The sequence below is a fragment of the Cyprinodon tularosa genome, unplaced genomic scaffold (genome assembly GCF_016077235.1).
Source record: "Cyprinodon tularosa strain WSP-4 unplaced genomic scaffold, ASM1607723v1 ctg46, whole genome shotgun sequence".
Lineage (NCBI taxonomy): Eukaryota > Metazoa > Chordata > Actinopteri > Cyprinodontiformes > Cyprinodontidae > Cyprinodon > Cyprinodon tularosa.
In genome coordinates this window covers 2,102,108-2,121,550 of record NW_024039185.1, presented here as the reverse complement: position 1 = coordinate 2,121,550, position 19,443 = coordinate 2,102,108, and the positions used below count along the sequence as shown (strand labels likewise).

General features: G+C 39.5%; 1 protein-coding gene across 2 annotated transcripts in view; it reads right to left on the bottom strand.

Moving 5' to 3' along the window:
• capn15 (calpain 15) overlaps positions 1-19,443 on the bottom strand; it is a 60,021-nt gene that overhangs the window by 3,854 nt on the left and 36,724 nt on the right. For both annotated transcript variants that reach the window (XM_038301033.1, XM_038301032.1), the window contains exons 3-11: positions 15,495-15,703; positions 14,312-14,495; positions 12,713-12,936; positions 9,683-9,808; positions 8,919-9,071; positions 4,996-5,157; positions 4,677-4,912; positions 4,014-4,183; positions 2,038-2,216 (exon numbers count right to left, since the gene is read on the bottom strand). In XM_038301033.1, the coding sequence (XP_038156961.1) occupies positions 2,038-2,216; positions 4,014-4,183; positions 4,677-4,912; positions 4,996-5,157; positions 8,919-9,071; positions 9,683-9,808; positions 12,713-12,936; positions 14,312-14,495; positions 15,495-15,703 (1,643 nt within the window). The remainder of the gene's footprint in view (positions 1-2,037; positions 2,217-4,013; positions 4,184-4,676; positions 4,913-4,995; positions 5,158-8,918; positions 9,072-9,682; positions 9,809-12,712; positions 12,937-14,311; positions 14,496-15,494; positions 15,704-19,443) is intronic.

Genomic DNA, 19,443 nt, shown 5'->3' with positions numbered 1-19,443 from the left:
AAGAACAGTGCGCAGAGAGCTTCATGGAATGGGTTTCCATGGTCGAGCAGCTGCATCCAAGCCATACATCACCAAGTGCAATGCAAAGCGTCGGATGCAGTGGTGTAAAGCACGCCGCCACTGGACTCTAGAGCAGTGGAGACGCGTTCTCTGGAGTGACGAATCGCGCTTCTCCATCTGGCAATCTGATGGACGGGTCTGGGTTTGGCGGTTGCCAGGAGAACGGTACTTGTCTGACTGCATTGTGCCAAGTGTAAAGTTTGGTGGAGGGGGGATTATGGTGTGGGGTTGTTTTTCAGGAGCTGGGCTTGGCCCCTTAGTTCCAGTGAAAGGAACTCTGAATGCTTCAGCATACCAAGACATTTTGGACAATTCCATGCTCCCAACTTTGTGGGAACAGTTTGGAGCTGGCCCCTTCCTCTTCCAACATGACTGTGCACCAGTGCACAAAGCAAGGTCCATAAAGACATGGATGACAGAGTCTGGTGTGGATGAATTTGACTGGCCTGCACAGAGTCCTGACCTCAACCCGATAGAACACCTTTGGGATGAATTAGAGCGGAGACTGAGAGCCAGGCCTTCTCGTCCAACATCAGTGTGCGACCTCACAAATGCGCTTCTGGAAGAATGGTCAAAAATTCCCATAAACACACTCCTAAACCTTGTGGACAGCCTTCCCAGAAGAGTTGAAGCTGTTCTAGCTGCAAAGGGTGGACCGACGTCATATTGAACCCTATGGATTAGGAACGGGATGTCACTTAAGCTCATATGTGAGTCAAGGCAGGTGAGCAAATACTTTTGGCAATATAGTGTATCTTTATGGATTTATGTTTTTTACTACATAATTTAATTTCAACTTTAATAAAACATCAGATAAATTAACAGCCAGCAAATAAAGAAGATAGAATCTTTTCCATCAAAACTTGACATAAATAAGTCATTTTTACTATACGTGCAATAATAAACAAAGCTATTTTCGTTTCTTTTATACTGTTTTAGTCATTTTATTTTTTTGTTTGTTTAAATCCACAGCAGTGGATTAGATACTTAAGACGACGAATGTTTAAATAAAAGATTTGGTCCTCATCAAAGGTTAACGGTTTTCAACTATTCATAACTTATAAGTGGAGCAGTAAAGTGCTAAATTTGCATTAATGTGGACTTTGAAGGTTTGCCTACAAGGGTGAGAACAGCACAAAGGGAAAAAAGAAAACTAAATCTATTAACTGCTGAATTTAGCCAGAGGATTAATCTTATTGAAGAATAATATAGAGAACAAAGCCATGGGGGCAAACATGTTTATACAATAGCAATTCTATACCTTATTTTATACACAACCAGCACTAATGGTTAAAAAATGCTGCTCTAAAGTCTCTAAAAGCTTTGGGAAGAACTGTTAGGATCTAATGAAACCAACTAGAACCTTCTACCCCCAATTAAAGTTTGGCCTAAAACCAGAAACAGCTAAAAAGCCTAGGAAAAACACAGTGGTGGCAGCATGATGCTCTGGTGTGACTTGTATCTCCAGAACAAGACTTTCTGTGGCGGTGTGTCTGAGAACATGCACTGTTTTTAACGTTACACAGTTTTGAGACGGAAATGTGCTTCCCAGAAAGTTACGAGCAGACTATTTTTTACAATTATGGAGAGAACAGCTATTTATCAAAATGAGCAAAAGAATGACTTCACAGATGTTAGAGACAATCTGTAACTGACAATCTATGTGGTCACCCGTCACTGTTCTCAGCGTCTCATAGATCTGAAGACCAGTTGTAAGGCTGAGTAAAGCAAAGTAGGACTCAAAGTTTAACTCTGATTTACTCTGACCACCAAAGACTGAATTCTAACATCTAGAAGGTATTTCAAAGGTATTCTACTTATACAACTAGGATGCTAAAGTTTTTATTTGTGACATGTTAAAACAAAGATAGGAAAGGTTTTCAGGGTAAAGATGGGAAATGTTATCAGTGATCATGTTTTTAACATGGATTAACAACCTTTGGGTATCCTCTGTAGATACTCAATGAGTGTGTGTACCTGTGTAAAGGTGGTACGCTGTCGATGGTCTTGAGGCTGCCGCGGGTGGACACCACATTGAAGCTGTCAGTGCAGTCACAGGAGACATGGAGGTAGTACTTGGGGTGGCGGTTCTCCACCACCACGATCAGCCCCGCCCAGCCGTGGGTCAGGTAGTAGCAGGTCATGCCCTCCCGGCCCTGAGGGGACAGTACACACAGGCTGAGCTCAGAGCTACTCACTGATGCATCATGTGCTTTAAAGCTTTCTTTTTTTTTGATTCAACAGGAATTTTTCATCAAAGACCAGAAAACATCTGTACGGGGAAAGCCTTAATGCGTTTGTTTTGTTTTTAAAATCTGAACCGTTTTTCTTCTGGACTAATCAAAGATCTGCACATAATAAACTTTGTGCTCAAATATGAACAATAAATCACAACTAAAAGCCTTGATGTTTAAAGACAACAGTCCACAGCTGCCAATTCTAGTCAGATTGCTCATTAACATCATTCCTTACCCACAGAAAACATCTCTACATCAAAAGAACCGTCTTTCCTATAAAGGACATCTTCAATTATTTACAGCTCAGCAAGGACTTTTATTTAAATATGTTGTTCAAACTGCAGCTTATGCTGTGGCTACTGAGTGCTGCTGAGCTCTGAGCGGGAGATTTCCTGAAGGTCTGAATCATTTAACAAAGCTGTTCTGAAGTGTTGCAAAGCCTCTGCTGTCCTTTAAAATACACGCCACTCAGTCTACACTTGGAAAAAAGGCTTATTCACAAGAGACACAGTAAGTTAGCTACTTTGTTTGAGCAGTCGGGCCTACATGAAATTTAATATGAATAAACATTAAAGTCAGAATGATACCGAGAGCTTTGCTCCAAGGGAAATGTAAGATCCTGTTTTAAGGTGGCCTCAGAAATAACTGGGATTACCGTGATTTATAGGAGGAGGGGATGAAGTCAGAGGAGATGTTAGAGGAAGGAAGGAAGGAAGGAAGGAAGGAAGGAAGGAAGGAAGGAAGGAAGGAAGGAAGGAAGGAAGGAAGGAAGGAAGGAAGGAAGGAAGGAAGGAAGGAAGGAAGGAAGGAAGGAAGGAAGGAAGGAGTTTTAAAAAAGAAGGAATGAAAGATGAACAGATCATGGAAAAGGAAACGAATGAGAGGTTGAATAGTTGGAAGAGGCAAGATGAGAAGAAAAGGATGAAGCAAAAAGTAAAGAAATAAAGGGAGGATGGAAAGGAAAAATTAAGGAAGACGGGGAAGAAGTTTATGGAGAAAGAAAAAAAGGTTTGAAAAATGGAAAGAATACATTAAAAAGAAGATATAGAGCGAATATAGTGAGGCAGATTGAGTTAAAGGGAGAAAGAAAGAAAATTATATGAAATTTGGTTCTATAAAGGATGTAACTTAACTGACGCTGGAGTTCATTTTTTTAAATATATTTTCTTTTCCATTCTTATCCAGGCTTGAAAAACAACATTCTCAGTAAAATAACTGGACAGTAGATGTCAGATAAACAGGATCCAGAAACAAGTAAATCTGATCTTTCTGAGGTGAAAATAAAATAACTATTTCTACGAATCAGGGGAACACATCTTGAGGGAAGATATTAAATATTGATGCTTCATTTCATGTTTAAACTAATCCTGATGGGTTTAAAGAGATTCAGGCAAACTTAAAAATGTCTTAAAATACTTTGAATATAAAAAAACGAATAAATAAGCACTTTATTATGAAATATATATAAGACTTGCAGTTCTGGCAACAACCGTCTGCAGGTTGGAGTGTGTGCTGATGACACCCATCTAACACATGCTTTACATAACCATTAACTGACTTTAAAACACAAAATAACTGAGGCAACAACCTGGAGGAAGTGAACTGATAAATTATGTTCAGTGAAGGTGAACATAATAATAAGCTGAAGGTCAAAGAAGGTCAACGGATAAAGAGACAGAACCGTTTTCCTTCTTTAGTTCAATAAGAAGGTCTCACCTCGTGTCTTTCGCCTTTGTTTTCAGTGAGCAGAATGATGGCATCAGCCAGGGTGGTGGCGGTCGCTTCCACCTGCTCCACCATCACCTGTCGGGAGCTGTAGATGGCCAGGATGTGACCGGGGAAGTCCTGGCTGGGCCGCCGGGCTGCTCCACTGGTGGGGCTAGAGACTGAAAAAGAATAGAACATTTTATAAAGCCTCAACAGGCTACGAAACATGTTCTGCAAAAACAGAGACTTAAATTAATGGGAGATATTTGTCTGATATGAATTCTGGAAAAACAGGAAGGAGGGAAGGAAGGAGGGAAGGAAGGAATGTTGAATTTAAGCACGGGGGGAAGGTAGTCCTCAAGAAAAGAAAGAAAAAGGGGATGTAAGGAGAAAGAAATGAAACGGAATCAAAGTAAGACAGAAAGGACTCAAGGAAGGAGTTTGGAAGGAAGAGTAGAAAAGACAATAAGAATGAATGAAAGAAAAGAAGAGCCAAGATGGGAAACAAGGAAAGATGATTAAGGAAAGGGAATGAAGGAGGGAGACAAAGAAGGTAAGGACACAGAAAAATCAAAAGCGCTTCCAGAGTTCATATGAACGCTAAAGTCTACGTACTAATAAACAGTTTACATCAAGTTAACGAACTCCTTCCAGCTGCCTCTGTATACTCACTGGGTGTGGGTGGACCTCCCGTCCCGCTCACATTCATCTGCCAGTGGTTAAAGGCGCAGCAGACAACAGCATACTCCCCCGGCTCCAGCATGACGTCACAGCCGACAAACTTCTTCACAGCTCGCTTGCTGTGGGCCAGCAGGCGGCCCAAAGTCAGCTTGTTACCACTGCCAAACGACGCGCGGAACACCATGATGCACAGGTCCAGCAGGTGGCTGTCAGCTGTGTCCGAGCGCCTGCAGAGGAGTCGGGAGATTCCATTTAAATGGGGAGAGAAGACGACGCCAAGAGGAGGAGAAGATGGGCTGTGTAAGGTTACCTGCTTCCTTCCTGGAACAGAGCAAACTCCAGGGCCGTCCTCTCCAGCACAGTGAGGGCTGTGACGGTGACCGGCCCGCTGGCTTTGCTGGGGAAGTAGCCTTGTAGACGGACCTCCTGCCAGTCTGAGTGGATCTTACAGATGTCAACTGAGTCAAAGTATCTGTGGATGGGAAAAAAAAGTGGGATTGCTTCTTTAGGATTAAAGAGGAGAGGAGAAAAGATGCTTGCAAAAGTAATCATGCACATTTTTCTAAACTTGCACAAGATAATCTGCTCTTTTGTGACCCTTGTCTTCACTCCATTTCCAAAGCATCAACAGGAGCTTTTTATTTGGATATAAAATAAATTCATCCCTGCAAACAAATAAATACTTTAATCCTAAGCATTTATTGCTTTGCTTTAAGTCTTTTTCATTTTTCTGCCCTGCTTCCTAACCTTACTGATAACTTGCTTTTGTTTTCTTACAGTGAAGGGGAACAAAAGCAGTAATGCCAGAGTTCAACTGCTTGATTCTGACTGATCTGAAGATGAACATGATTCCTGATTCTTTGTATTAAAGTTTTATCCACTCCTTTGGGATTTGAGGAGCCACTGCTTTCCAGTTGAACATGTTCAAACAGATTCAGGCTGCAGGTTTGTCAGGAACATTGTGGTTAAAAAAAAAATTAAAAAAGGTTGAGGTAAGTCTTGTCTAGACTTAAAAGATTTTTATGTTCCAGAGAAGAACCGCATTGATCTTAATGCGTTAAAAAGACACAAGTTCTCACACAGATAATCATATGTAAACACTTTGACTAAGATTAATTCAGGAGGGAATATAATGACCTAATCTGCAGTCAAAGACTCATTTTGTGGGTGTCATGATTTGGCCTAGTAAGGAGGGGAAACTGGAAAGCCTAGCTAACTTAATCCCATCACTAAAATAATTAATTATTGTTTGCGAAAGCCTAAGAAAGAGAACTATGAAGTCCCTTGAATTGTTTTTTTCCATCACAAAAAAAACTTACAACATGATTCCTATAAATTAAATCCAGTTAAGAACCCATCTGCCCTTAAAATCAACTGTTTATTTAACCTAACAGACTATTTAACGCTCAGTTTATGGAATCTAAAGTGCATTATGAGAACCAGCGATCGCAGCAGGCAGGCAGCGAAGGATCCAGAAAATGTAAATCAAAATAACAAAACACTTAAAGTATTGCATAATTTTCTCTTCAAAGAAACCTAGGCAACTTCTAGATAGAGGAAACTAAGAAAAATATACAAGTCAACTAAAACAATACATATAGAGGTCAAATTTAGGGGATGAAAATTGACTTTCTTTCTTAAGGCGACGGTTGTTTTGCTGTGCAGCAAAATGTCTCACAAAGATAGTCTCTCTATTTTCTTTCCTCCTCTAATCTCACAATCTTTGCCTGCTTCTCATTCCTCGTTTCTATGCTAAATCACACAGATATGTCTCCACTTTTAAATGTCCTTTTCTGTGTGATCTGTGATGTGTAAGAACCCAGATTTGGAAAAACTAGCCCAATTATTACAGCAAGACGTCTATAGTACTATCAAATATTTGTCATATTCACAGTGGTCCAACAAGCAGCACTATTAAGTAATCCTGTTCTCATGGTATCCAGTTTATTTTATGCTTGTAGTTGATTTAATGTATGTAGCTTATATTTTGGTGCATTTTGGGGGGAATTGGACAAACATGCATTTAGTAATCATTTTTAATTATTTGTTATTTTACTTTAATGACATAAAAGTAGGTCTTCATGGACAGATCTCCCCTCTGTAGATCCATCTCTGCAGACAGGTTAAGGAGAGAGATGTGGAGGAGGGTTAGAGTCTAAAAATCATCTAAAATCATTTGGATTTCTGCTAAATCATCAAAGGGAAATAGAAAGCTTTTCATACAACTGCCAACCTGCCACCCATTTCCATTCTTTAATTTGACAGGACAGGCCTGGTGGGAGAATTTGTTAAGATCAATACTATATTTTGTGCAAACCAAAATAATTTATTTTACGAAAATGCAGCAAAAGGAAAGCAAAGTTTAAGGCAACCGTTAGTGTTTCTTTTTCCCAAAATGCTGCAAGCCGTGTTAGGAACCTAGGAAACAATTGAAGAAATATGATCTGGTCAGATACCCCTATATAAAAAATACACTCAAGCAACCCCCAACATCACTAAAACCTACTAGTAACCCCTTTAAAAGATTACCATATGTTGGAAAGGCGTAGTCAAAGTCCAGGGCTAAATTTGTGTGAGAATCTGTTACAAAACTCAACATATCTTGTTCCAAGAAGATCTCAATTTGATCTGACTGAGCTGTTTTGAAAAGAAGAGTCATCAAATGACTTCGTCTCTCCATCTGCAAAGCTTGTGAAGCCAAACGCTTGTGGCTGTTATTTACGCAGACAGGGACTATGGGCTGCAGAAACAATTGCACCCCGCCTTTGAGTTATTCTTTTCTTTCAGACTCAAAATTATGTATCATTCTATCACAAAACCTCCATAATACATTAAATGCAATAAAGTGCCTGCCTGGAATGTGAAAATGCATGGGGAGCAAATGATTTTGCAATACACTGCACTATGAGTTTAATAATCTAGTAACAAGGTTATAAACTTTATGGGGTAAAGGATACAGACTCACACAGAGATAAACATAAAAAAAAGAGACCATCTGACACTGAATATGTCATCTGACTAAGAGACAGGATTAAATTGCACAATCACTAAGAGGCATGACAAATCTAAGCCTTAGGCTGCCTAACTCTTGGCAACCAAGGCAACCATCAAAATCTTACAATAACACCCTAGTGTTTTTTTTATGTATGATAGAGTAAAATTATTTTTAAGTGAACACAATGTTCTAAAAACCACAAAAGCACTTCAAGTCTGGTGTGAAAACCAGATGAGGAATTCATTCTGTAGAAACATATTGTCATTAAATCTGTCATCATGTCATAATAAAACAACAGCCATATATTTCTCCTGTACTCTGATATAAATCTGTTTGACATCAGCTTTTATAAGGCTTGGAAGTGAAAGAAAAGCTGTAATAGGAGGCTTTGGAGGAATCGCTACATTCATGACAGCAGTGGGTTGGTTATAAACAGCAGAAGTGGGTTGGAAAAGCATTCGCAGTCACAGCTACTCTAGATGACATTTCACAAAGAGAAAAAATATTAATACTTAGTCAGACTCACTGTACAGTAATGACAGGAAAATTCCAATGCGATGACAACTTACAGCATAAACTGAAGTCACATCCTGATGGATTTTAGGTTAGAGAGGATGCCGTGACTTATATTAACCACCAGAGGGCGGTAGTGTAAGTCACTGTATGAGGTATGTAGCTAGAACACATTCTATAGATGGTTTGATGTCCTTGTCTCTGGATCTGTCCCAATGAGAACAGGTTTGCTGGTCTTTCAACTGAAAGGAAGGTTAATGAGAGTTTTAGGAGAGCCTTTTTAAACTCTCCTACAAAGCCAAACATTTTTCAATAAACATATTTTTCCTTTAAATCAGTTTTATTAAACTGATTAAAAGGACATTAGTAATAAAACATAAACCTTTCTAAAACAGGCTTCCTTACACCTACTTTTAACTACTGTCATGAAAGGCAGAAGCGTAAAAATCTGTATTGTTGTTCTTTGGTTTCTATTTGCATAAAATTTTCCCCTTGAGAATTTTATTTTATTTAGTTTATTAACAGAAAATTATCAGCTGGATTCAGTGTCTATGCTGACATCCTCAAACCAAATGCATGCAAAGAAGAATGACAGTTTTTCAGCAAGTATTTTTACATTTTGACTAAATTATTTTTTACTGTACATCCATACTTTCTTTCCCTGCTGTGTTTCTTCAGATAACAATAAACCACAGCAAAGGATCTTTAAAGTTAAAGATGCATACTTAATAAAATCGCTGTACTCCATCCAGAAGACCCCCTCGCTGCTGCCGTGAGCCATCAGCTCGTGCCGTAGGTGCTGAGGCCAGTCCGCCCACTCGTCCGACCAGCTGCCGTTCCAGGAGAAGCGACCCCATGGATTACGCAGCCTCAGCAACCTGCAAATGTCACACATTAAAAACCAGTTAGAAATGTAACACAGCATCTTCGACTGAGCTGACACACGTTTTCATTTAGAGATTACTGCCTCCGTTTTAACAACTCATTTAGTTTTACTGCCTCACCAACAGACATTATGAGATCCTAAATGGGAAAATCAGCAGCTGGACGATCCCTTTTTAAAAAGCGCCTGTCATCTTGTCGATGCCCTGGTACCAAGACGATGAGCTGTTCAGCCTTCCGCTTTTATTATTCTCCGACAGTAAATTGAAGTGACCACATGCGGCACTTCAGCAGATTAAAGCTGATAATTTGCAGCACTTTAAATTTCTTTCAAGAGAGAAGAGGCTTTTATTTTGTGATGAACAATGCCCCAATGATCACAGTGATGATGAAGCTGATGTTCAGCTGTTTTCAAGGGTGATCGAGTATTCCCTCTGTTTATACATGAGTCACTGATGAAACATTTTCACATAGAGAGCATCATTTTTATTCTAAACACATATTGGAGCATTCATATACTGGGGTGTTCAAAAAAACACGCAACGGGACAAGACGGGGAAAAAAACACAAACAATACTTTTCACTGCTGTCTCAGAGTCATTCCTACCTGTAACCTTGCACATCTCGAACGTCAAGAATCGAATAGGCGTGCCTGGGCCTCAGACCCAAGGACTCATACACAGCGTCGTCCACCTTCATGTTCCCTCCTCCACATGAAGCTCCCATTAGAAACCTGACACAAATTCAATTAGGAAAGATCAGAGAGTTAATGAAAAATATTTTATTCCAATTAACATTTATATAAATGTTAATTATTTGAGGTAATTATTTGAGGTTTTTTATTTGAGGCAAAAAAAAAAAAAAAAACTTAAACTAAACGTCTTATTCTAAAGGCCAATTTATGCTTCTGCAACTGTCTAATCTGTCTCTGTGCACCTAAAAAAAATCCTGACTACACGTCGGACGGTCGCAAACCCGCGCAGACCTCAAGCGGAAGTGCACAGACAAAAAGCAGCTGTGATTGGTCCTTGGTATGCCTTTACGGCTGTCTGTGTGGTCGTCCTTCTCGATTCAGTGCTGGGACGCGCCAGTTTCAAAAACCATGGAACAACTACAATGGAAAACTACAAGGAAAGGTTAATCGGTCTTTTTGCCAACTCCATTAACAGAACCTGTTCCTCTTCAATGTCGAGAAACTCTAGATCGATCTCTGTGACGTGATATCTTGCAGACGCGCCGTTGTTGTTTTGGAAGATAAAGACTCCCGCCGGTGCCGCCAAAGTTCCCGTGAGTTCTAGAATAGGCTCCCCCTTGCGCTTTGGTGGGAAACTGCTGTGCGTCCCTAGAAATTCCAGGCCGATGTTGCAGAAGCATACCAGCAAAACTGGTTTGCGACAAGACACAAGCGGCATTTGATGTGTGCGGTTGCAGAAGTATAATCTGCTCTTTACACAACCAAGAAACATTCCCCCACTGGGGGAGGGGAGGACCTCGTCTATTCAGTCAGTCACACAATCGCCTTTAACGACCGACCTTTCAAACTCTTAGATAGGTATGGTGTATTGCAGTCTAACAAAAGAAGCCAAATGACCCCCCACTCCAAATTGGTGGACCCCTTCGTCTGTTCCAATTTGCATATTTCCAAAACAAAAACAAAGCTTGTTGGGCTACTGTATAAAACCTCAAACTCAACGCTATTCCTGACATTTTGAATTGAAAAAGCTTCAAACTTGGAAACCAAGTTCAGTTAATTGTTTTTATTTTATTTTTTTACTTTCTCAGGGCTGGTTAATTTTTATTGGCTTGTATATTTCTGAATATTATGGATCAAATAATTGTTTCATTACTCCAGGAGTTTAGCACAGATCTAGAGAAACACATGTGGAGCTATTTTTCACTGCAAAACAGAACATATAACATTAATTTAAATTAGGATCAACTAGGAACATCACTTTTGAAGTCTTGCCGAAGATTTTCATTTAGGTTTAAGGTCTGGACTATGAACAGATCATTTTTAACTTTATTTAATTTTGAAATTCAACCTCTCCTTTTAATTTAGGCTCATTAAAAGATGAATACTTGATCAAGTGGTAAATATTTAGCCTGGTTTCTTACATCTTATCAGCTCTTTCTCGTTTCCCAACCATTAAAGCCAGAATAATCCAACGAGTTTACTAGAATACAGACATGTCTTGGACATATAAAAGCCTGTATAAGATTTACTTTTCTGATTCGAACTTCAGAAGAGAAAAAAAACATTTACAAATTTGGACCATAAAATCTTAGATGAGAATTGCTAAGTTTTCACTTACTGCAAAACCAAAATGGTGAAAGTTTTAGTGAATTAAATTTCAGATTCCTTTTATTGCCTCCCGGTTAAATCTAGAACATAATTAAAAATTAAATTTCTTCCATATAAAAGTGACAATAATCAGCCTCCCACACATCTGTCTGGACCACATCTTCACCACAGCGCTCCGATTTGTAACATTAGGTTTATCAGTTGTTCTGGAGGCAGATTCCTGGCCTATGTCTGTAGTTGTGCTGCTATAGTCTTTAGCTGCTGGAGGACATACTGATCTTTTCATGCTCTACTAATTGCCCTTAGTCTTCTTTATCTATGCATTGATGCATTATTTGCAGCTATTGTTGACAGTAAATCAAGTTCTATCAGTTTTCTTCTCACCCGCTCTGGTGCTCCTATTTTTGCTGTGTCACCTTCCTGTAAGGGCCATCAGCTGAGTTGTTGGTGCCAGAAGTTTCAGGTTCTCTCCGTTCTTTTTCCACAGAGGATCCAATTGCCCCAATAATTATGTATTTAACCTTGTCTCCTTCCCGGACCTATCCTTTGAAGGAGCCACTGATGCGAATAACTGTGTGTACACTCTCCTATTACTACCCCAAATCTACTGGCCAGGTCATTCTCTAGTTAACTCTGATTCTTTTATAGACAGAGACACAAAAAGAGTAACTGCTGCAGTAAATACAATGCACTGATGTTGCCCTTCCCATAGAAATAGTCCCTAGATGACGGTTTATTTTGTATTTGTCTTCAGTCTCAAATCACCTGTGCTTAAAGCTTGTTTAATGGGAGTTGTTCCTTCCAGTGTTGCTATATGTTTGCTAAGGAGGAGGGATTTAAAGTTAAGTCAGTTTATCAAAGCTAATATTTCCGTCTGAAATTGATCACTTTTAATCAACTTGCATTTTAACCCAGATCAGTTTCTGACATTACAGTAAGAATGAGAATGAACAGTGGATCAGTAATTCTAATCTGCTTATAAAATGTTGTATTTTTTGACTCATTATACATAATTTAAAAAACCTTGGACCTGTTCTGAATAAATATGACTCTGAGATGACATTTGATGTGAATTAGTACTTTGAATTTGAATTCATTTTAATTTACCGGTTTACTTGAAATGAATTGTTTCTGATATAATATTTAAGTGGGTTCAATATAAATGCAATCTAAAGTTTTCAAGTTACAACTGTTCTTAATGTGAATAATCTTTCTTATTCATATGGTTTATTGAGCCCATATTGGAGTTAGGTGTCTTGAAGCAGAGACACATCTAAAAGTTGCAGGAAACTGTCCATAAAGACCAGAGTTTGAGACCACTGATGTAACTCTTACCCGGCCTCCTTGGAGCTCAGCATCTTGGCCCAAATGAGGTCTGTGTCGATGGGTTCCTCTCTGGGGTTTGTGGAGCTGACCTGGAGCATGAGGGAGTCACAGGGGGCCCCAGTCAAAGTGGCCAGGCCCTCTATGGCGCGCCCTGCCTGCAGGGCAAAGTAGGACCCATGGAGTTTGGCTAGGGCTTTCTCTATCAATGCCACCCAAAGCTGCTTCCTCTGAGCCTGTAAATGAAATGAGAAACAGACCAGAATGACTCACTGAATGACGTCTGTAGTTAGTATTTTAATGATAGTTAGGCAGTTTCCAATGAACAGATATTAGATTCTGACAGTACACTGAGAAAGGGTAGCGCTCCAATGGTATTCAGTCATGCTGAGGGAATTTCCTTGTTGGATCTGAGGTTTTAACATGGCATGTAGAGACAATGTTCTTCAGCAGGTGTGTCTCTTTGTTTTGTTTTATACTATTTATTTGTTGCAGATTTAATGTTTTTATCTGCAAAGCAATAGCTTATTATTTAACAATTTCTACTCGGGGGTTATTTGAGATGTGCCTGCAATAAGGTGAAATAGTGAGTTATTTTGATCTGAAGCAAAATAAAAAAATCTAGGTTTCTGTACAACTCTGAATAAATAAATGTGCCTTTAAAACAACTTATCTTTACAATTCTATAAATAGTGCAGAAGTATTCAAAGCTTTTGCAATTATTTAAAATAAACTCTGTACTTTGCTTGGATTGTCATATGCCATCACTAGCTTTGCAAATATAGAAAAGGAAAATTTTGCCTATTCTTCTTGCAAAGTACCTCAAATTCAGTCTTCAGAGCGTTTGAGAGGAAATCATACAAACAGGATTTCATTTGGACATTTGTTTTTATTCTAACCCAAACATGCTCTGATTTAAACCGATCTGAACTTTAATGTCAACCTCATGCTTGTCTGCATTAAGCTAATTCATTTTACAGCTCCTTAAAGGTTCTATTTCAGGATTGTCAAGTGTTTAGCTTCTTTAATTTTCTGATCATTTCTGACCAGCTTCCATGTCCTGGCTGAGCAAAAGCTTCACCACAGCATGATGCTGCCACCACCAAGCTTTACTTTACAGATGGTGTAGTCTGGATGAGGGCACAGTGAAACAAAATGCTTTACATTACAGAAGTTTTTTTTTTTTTTTTTTTTTAAAGAAAAGGTTACAAAAACTGTCCTTTTCCTCCCACTTTACAATTATGGGATACTTCCTTGCTGATTGTTCACAGATTAAAACTTTCAATTTTTGGTCTTCATATGAGAAAATGAAACAAAGTTCAGAATCAGATCGTAAACAAAAAACTGGTGCATACAAAAAATTAATTTGACTGTAGTTTCACTTTCAATGAAGACATCTGAAGTAAAATGTTGAAGAAATTGTGAATATACACAATTTGCTACTAGAAAAATACATGGTTTGATTGGTGCAAATAAGCATAATTTCAATCAAAGTTTTCTTACTCTGAGGTTTTTTCAAAAATAACAAAAGCACTTTTAAAATGCGCTGTGAACTTGGGCTCATTTCTGACTATGACTTGTAATGATCTGTCCCTCAATGATGGTTCTGACCTGGGAAAAGAGGAGGTAGCCATAGTCGTCGCAGGGCAACATGTCGTCCACCAGCACCGTCGTCCATGTCCCGTCTTTGCACAGCCGTACCTGGTAGGCACCCTCTGGGCAAATGGTCCTGGTTATCATAACTCGCTCCACCAGCTCTGGACGCTCTGCTAACACTGCCAGTGCGCTCAAAAACCTAAAAAAGTAGATAAAGTCAATGAACTGGAAAATTAAACATCAGATCAAGGGGAACAGAATTCTGCTTCAAATAAGAGATAAAACAAAACAAACAACAACAAAAAAATCAACCAGGAACATAGAGGAAGAGAATAACAAGGTGAAACTGATCCGCAGGTTATGAGTAGCAGGTGGATGCATGGTGGGAAAAACGGACATGAACAAGAAGGAGAAGACTGTTCAGCAGTCATTAAACCATAATCATCATCACATTTAAATATCATCCACAATTGTAACTTTAGCAGTTCTGTAACTTTTTGCTTCATTTCTCCTCCTTCAAATATCAATCGCATTTTGTCATGCCTCCGCACCCTCTGGTTAACTCCCCATTACTGCTAATTCACCCTGCAGCAGACACTGAACTCCTCATTAGCATGTATGAGAAATTAGTTAATCAAAATCCCAGATAAATCTAAAAATGCTCATTCTTTTACATGAGGGAAATCAAGTCAGAGGCAAAACCGTCCGACTTAAAAGGAATATACTTCAAAGTGAAAATGGAGAAGAAATGGAAACAATGAGAAAATCTAGTTTGTCTTGTATGATTGTGATTTACTGCCAACTCTTCTACAAACAGTGTTTTGATTTCCTAATAAGGCCAGAATAGATGCAGTGTGATCTTCTTAAGCAGCCTTTGGTTGAAGCAAAGCTACAGATCCAGGGACATAGTGAACAGATCTCGAGTAAAAATCTCATTAGCTGTATCATAATGTGACTGTGATGGACTGTCCAGGCTGTACCCCTCCTCTCATCCTACAAATGCTTGCACCAGCCCTGCATGGACAAGCAGAAGGATGGCTGGATAATATGATGGTATCATCACGTTTAGTTGTGATCATATTCAAGGACAAAGGTTGAGCAGCATGTTTTTTTTTTTTTTCCCATTTATATTCCCTTTCAGTCACTCCTACTTTCAGTTTTTTAGAGAAGATTTTTGTGTGCCATTACGATTGCTCACCAGCAGTTTCCAAGGAGTCCTTGAAGGATGTCGGAGGGACGTGGTGTGCGAAAGACGGACCATTTGACACCTCGGTCCTTGAAATTGCTGCAATTGATCTCTTGGGGACGGAGCCACTTTTTGATTCGCTGCTGAACGCTGTCACCCTCGGGAAAGCCAACAGAGCGCGGTCCCGGGGGGAAACTGTCGTCCACAAAGTTCACAGAGTTCTAGATAAAAATAAGGGAAAGAGAGAAACAGCAGAGGTTGGAAAACATCTAATGAATGTCTAAAAAGCTCTTAGAACATGAGCAAAAAACAGTGCTGTAAATACTTTAACAATAGCAGCTTTAGCCTTAATAGAGGATAATGCATTTAGTGCAGCTTGATGAGGGAAGGTAGTTTGTGACCACAAGGATTTTTAGCTCAAAATGACAATTTCCTTATGAGTCACTTAAGGTTTTTGAGGGCAAATCATTCTCAAAAAGCTGCTGACCATCCCGGGGTTTCTAGAAATGGGTCTATTTGAGATGGATGTGACAGACCCATTTGGACTGAGGCATTAAACCCAGAGCTGAGCTGTGTCCCTCTGTGGGATCCAATGTCCTCATTTTCACCAAGAACAGGTTTTACTGATATGTTTAAGGAATTAGCAGCAAACTTATTGCTATAAAAGCCCCTTTAGAGGATAAACAGGTTGATGTAAACAGGAAGCTTTTTAACACAAAGACATCAATCAATATTCTGGTGAAATGACCTGCTTTAACCCATGATTCATTTATTCTAGGTGAACGTCTGACTGGGTACCAACAGTCTGGCACTCTGCAGCATTAGAGGGGACTCTGTGACTATTTTTAATACCACTGTCCTAATTGTAAACCCCTGAAGCATACCTAGCCTTAAAATTTATATCATTAAAGGTTAACTGACCAGGTGAGTAACGTTCTATCATCTAGTTAAACTACAGTTTCAGAGCATTTTACCAAGCCTATCAAAGTCTGTTTACGGTGATTTAGTGAATAATTACATGCTAAAAGTTTCAATTATCTCAGCAAGTAAGAATAATCACTGCCACGGCATACAGAGGGAAACACTGGAGCAGTCCAACAGTAGCAACTGCCTCTCAGCTCAGGCTCAGATTCTAAGTTTAGGTTTGCAAAATAAGGAGTCCAAGGGATAAGCATTATGTGCTCTACACTTCATTTCTCTTCAGTTTATGGGAGAATTACAAATGAAAGGCATCTTGAAATCCATATGTAAATTTAGGTTGGGGCGTGTCATGGGATGACAAACATTTCCTCCTTTTCATTATAACCACTGTAGTTGGAAATTCAGAAGAAATGTGCTTAAGGTTGAGCGTATTCCTCATTTCATGCATTTCGGTTTGTTTGTGCTGAATTCTTGATTTAATCGAAAGCAGTGCTTCAGTGGAAAATCCATGCTGGTCTTTCTACTTGATGCTTCCACAGAGCACCTGATCTGTGGTTAAGATAAATAAAGGAGAAATACAGAAACTGCTTCATCTTTAAAACCTTTGATACTCCTATTCAATGCCTGCTGCCTCTTTAATGCTCAAAGAAACTACAAGGATGAGCTAACATATAAAGACATCCAATGCGACACACTATCTGCTCATCTGAATAGACCGCAGAGAGCCCAGAACAAACCACTTTCAATTTCCCATCTTTGTGTAAGGAGTGAGCTTGGTCTGTTGTGTTGCAAGGCACAACTGAAGGCTCACAGTGAAGCAAATTGATTGGTAACCATCCCCCACAATCCTATTCTGCAGCCTCGATGCAGCATCAGTTTCCAGACGGAGTCACTTTAATGCATCCGCTCCACCTCAAACGTCCCAGGCTCTGTCCACTTGGCTTACATTCTGGGGACTTTACAGGCGTCAATTTGTCCTCTTGTGCAGGACTTAACTTATATGGATTGATAAGAATAGCGTGGATTGCTCCTAGCAGTGGAGAGCAAAGATCAGGTGTCAGGTGGGTTGTCTGAAATTTTAACTAGAGCAACTATAAAAAAAAAAAAAAACACTAAATGGAAAGAAATCAGATTTTTGTTTTATAAGCACATGTCAGGATGCGACAACTATTAGCATGGATGAGTGTCTTTGCTGAGTAAACCTGGCTGTGCCATCTCTGATTCAATCCCTGGGCACGCGCCAACATGTAAAACCCACGACTGGTATCAGCAAATTAAAAGCTGTGCTGGGAAAACCTGCTGCTTTCCCTTCATCTCTCAGACAACACAGAGCTGGCAGGCAGGCAGGCATTCCGGTAGGGAGGTAAGCTTACAACCAAATAACTACACGCTACTTGCTGATATCTTAAATGTTCAGACAAAATAATATCTGAATGAAAGGACTGGATTTCACGGTGCGGTTCTTATTAGAGACACAGACAAAACTGTCCAGGAACAGGCTGGCACAAACAGAGCAGTGGAGATCTGTCATTGCAGTTAGTTTGAGTATGGACTGGTAAAAAAGAAAACAAATCTGGAGTACATTTCTGTTGATCTCTAAGAAAATAACAAAGAGTAAGCCTTGACATATTTTACACAAGTGGAGCTGCAAGAAGCCGTCTTAGCACAGCAAGTGGGCCGACACTCTGCAGCGCTGGCATCAAGCACAAACCCGCTCTTAAGAAGAAAAAATAAAATCAATCTAAGAAAGTCCAAATCCAAAAACCAGGAGGGGAGAGACTAATGGCACTCAGGTGAAAAGAGAACATTTTTAAAACATGATTGTAGCTCCACTGTTGGGTTTTGCAGTTTGATGTAATATGCCCAAACCTCACAATAGCCTGTACTTATATTTCAACAACAACAACACCATCTGCTTGATCCAATAAGGCAAGAAAAACAATGATGCAGGCTCAAACATCCGCTGTAGATCCATGCATGCACTGCTAATGTGTCTTGTAGAAAACAATCAGAGCTTTTATCAGTATTAAACTTCCTCTACTGAGGTTTTTCTGTGCTTGTTTCAGTGTTATTGCCATCAATTAGATGGATTAGGAAGAGCAATGCAACCCATTTATAGCTGCATCACTAGTCAGTGCAGTGCAAAAGTATTTACAGTTTGTCCCTCTAACTTTACAACCTCACATTTCTATAGATTTATAAAAGATTTTATGTGAAAGGCAAAAACAGAGTAGCACATATTTGTGAGACTAACCTCCCGAGTTAATCGCAGAACCTCCTTCCCGTTTTTTTGGTAGCTCTCTCTTTCTTTCATTGTAAAAGGCTAACAATGGTTGCAGAAGAGCTTAAAAGGTCCACATTATTGAACGTTTGAAAATAAAAATACTTTTTTTGTCATTCGTGCAGGAAAATTCCTCCAAGATCAGACAGACAGCCTTTACCAAAAACCTCCTTATTCAGGCCTCCTCTGAACGAGATGTTTGGCCTTGCAACGCTGCGTCCTCCCCAATGCCACCCCCCCAATAATCTGCAACCATGACAACCAGTCCGAGTTCTTATAGAGTTGCTGGAAGAGTGGAATACTACATTAAATGAAGATTGACGAATGGGCTGCTTCAGACCGCTCTGGAGAGCTTATTATCCCTTATGACATCATAACAGGAATGATTTTGAAAATAGAGCATTTTTAGCTAAGAGGTGGAGAAAGGCAACGATGGGGGTGAAAGAGTTAAATAGGCCATTTAACACAAATGAATATCTTGTTCTGATTAGTTTTAGCTTTATCCTGAGTATCGTCCTGCAGAAGGTGAACTCTTTTTGACCTTATTTCTGATAGTTGTATATTCGCTCCTGTCTGTTTTTACAGTGTTTGCACTGACTGACATTCTGACACGCCATTGGAACCAAACAGAAAGAGTCGCAGCACTTTGATTATGTGAGCGATAATATTTACCAGAGACTGGGAGCCGGTGCTCTGCAGCTGTAAAACTGTGCCGCTCAGCTTCGACAGGAGTAATACTTAGCAACATTATAATGGGGC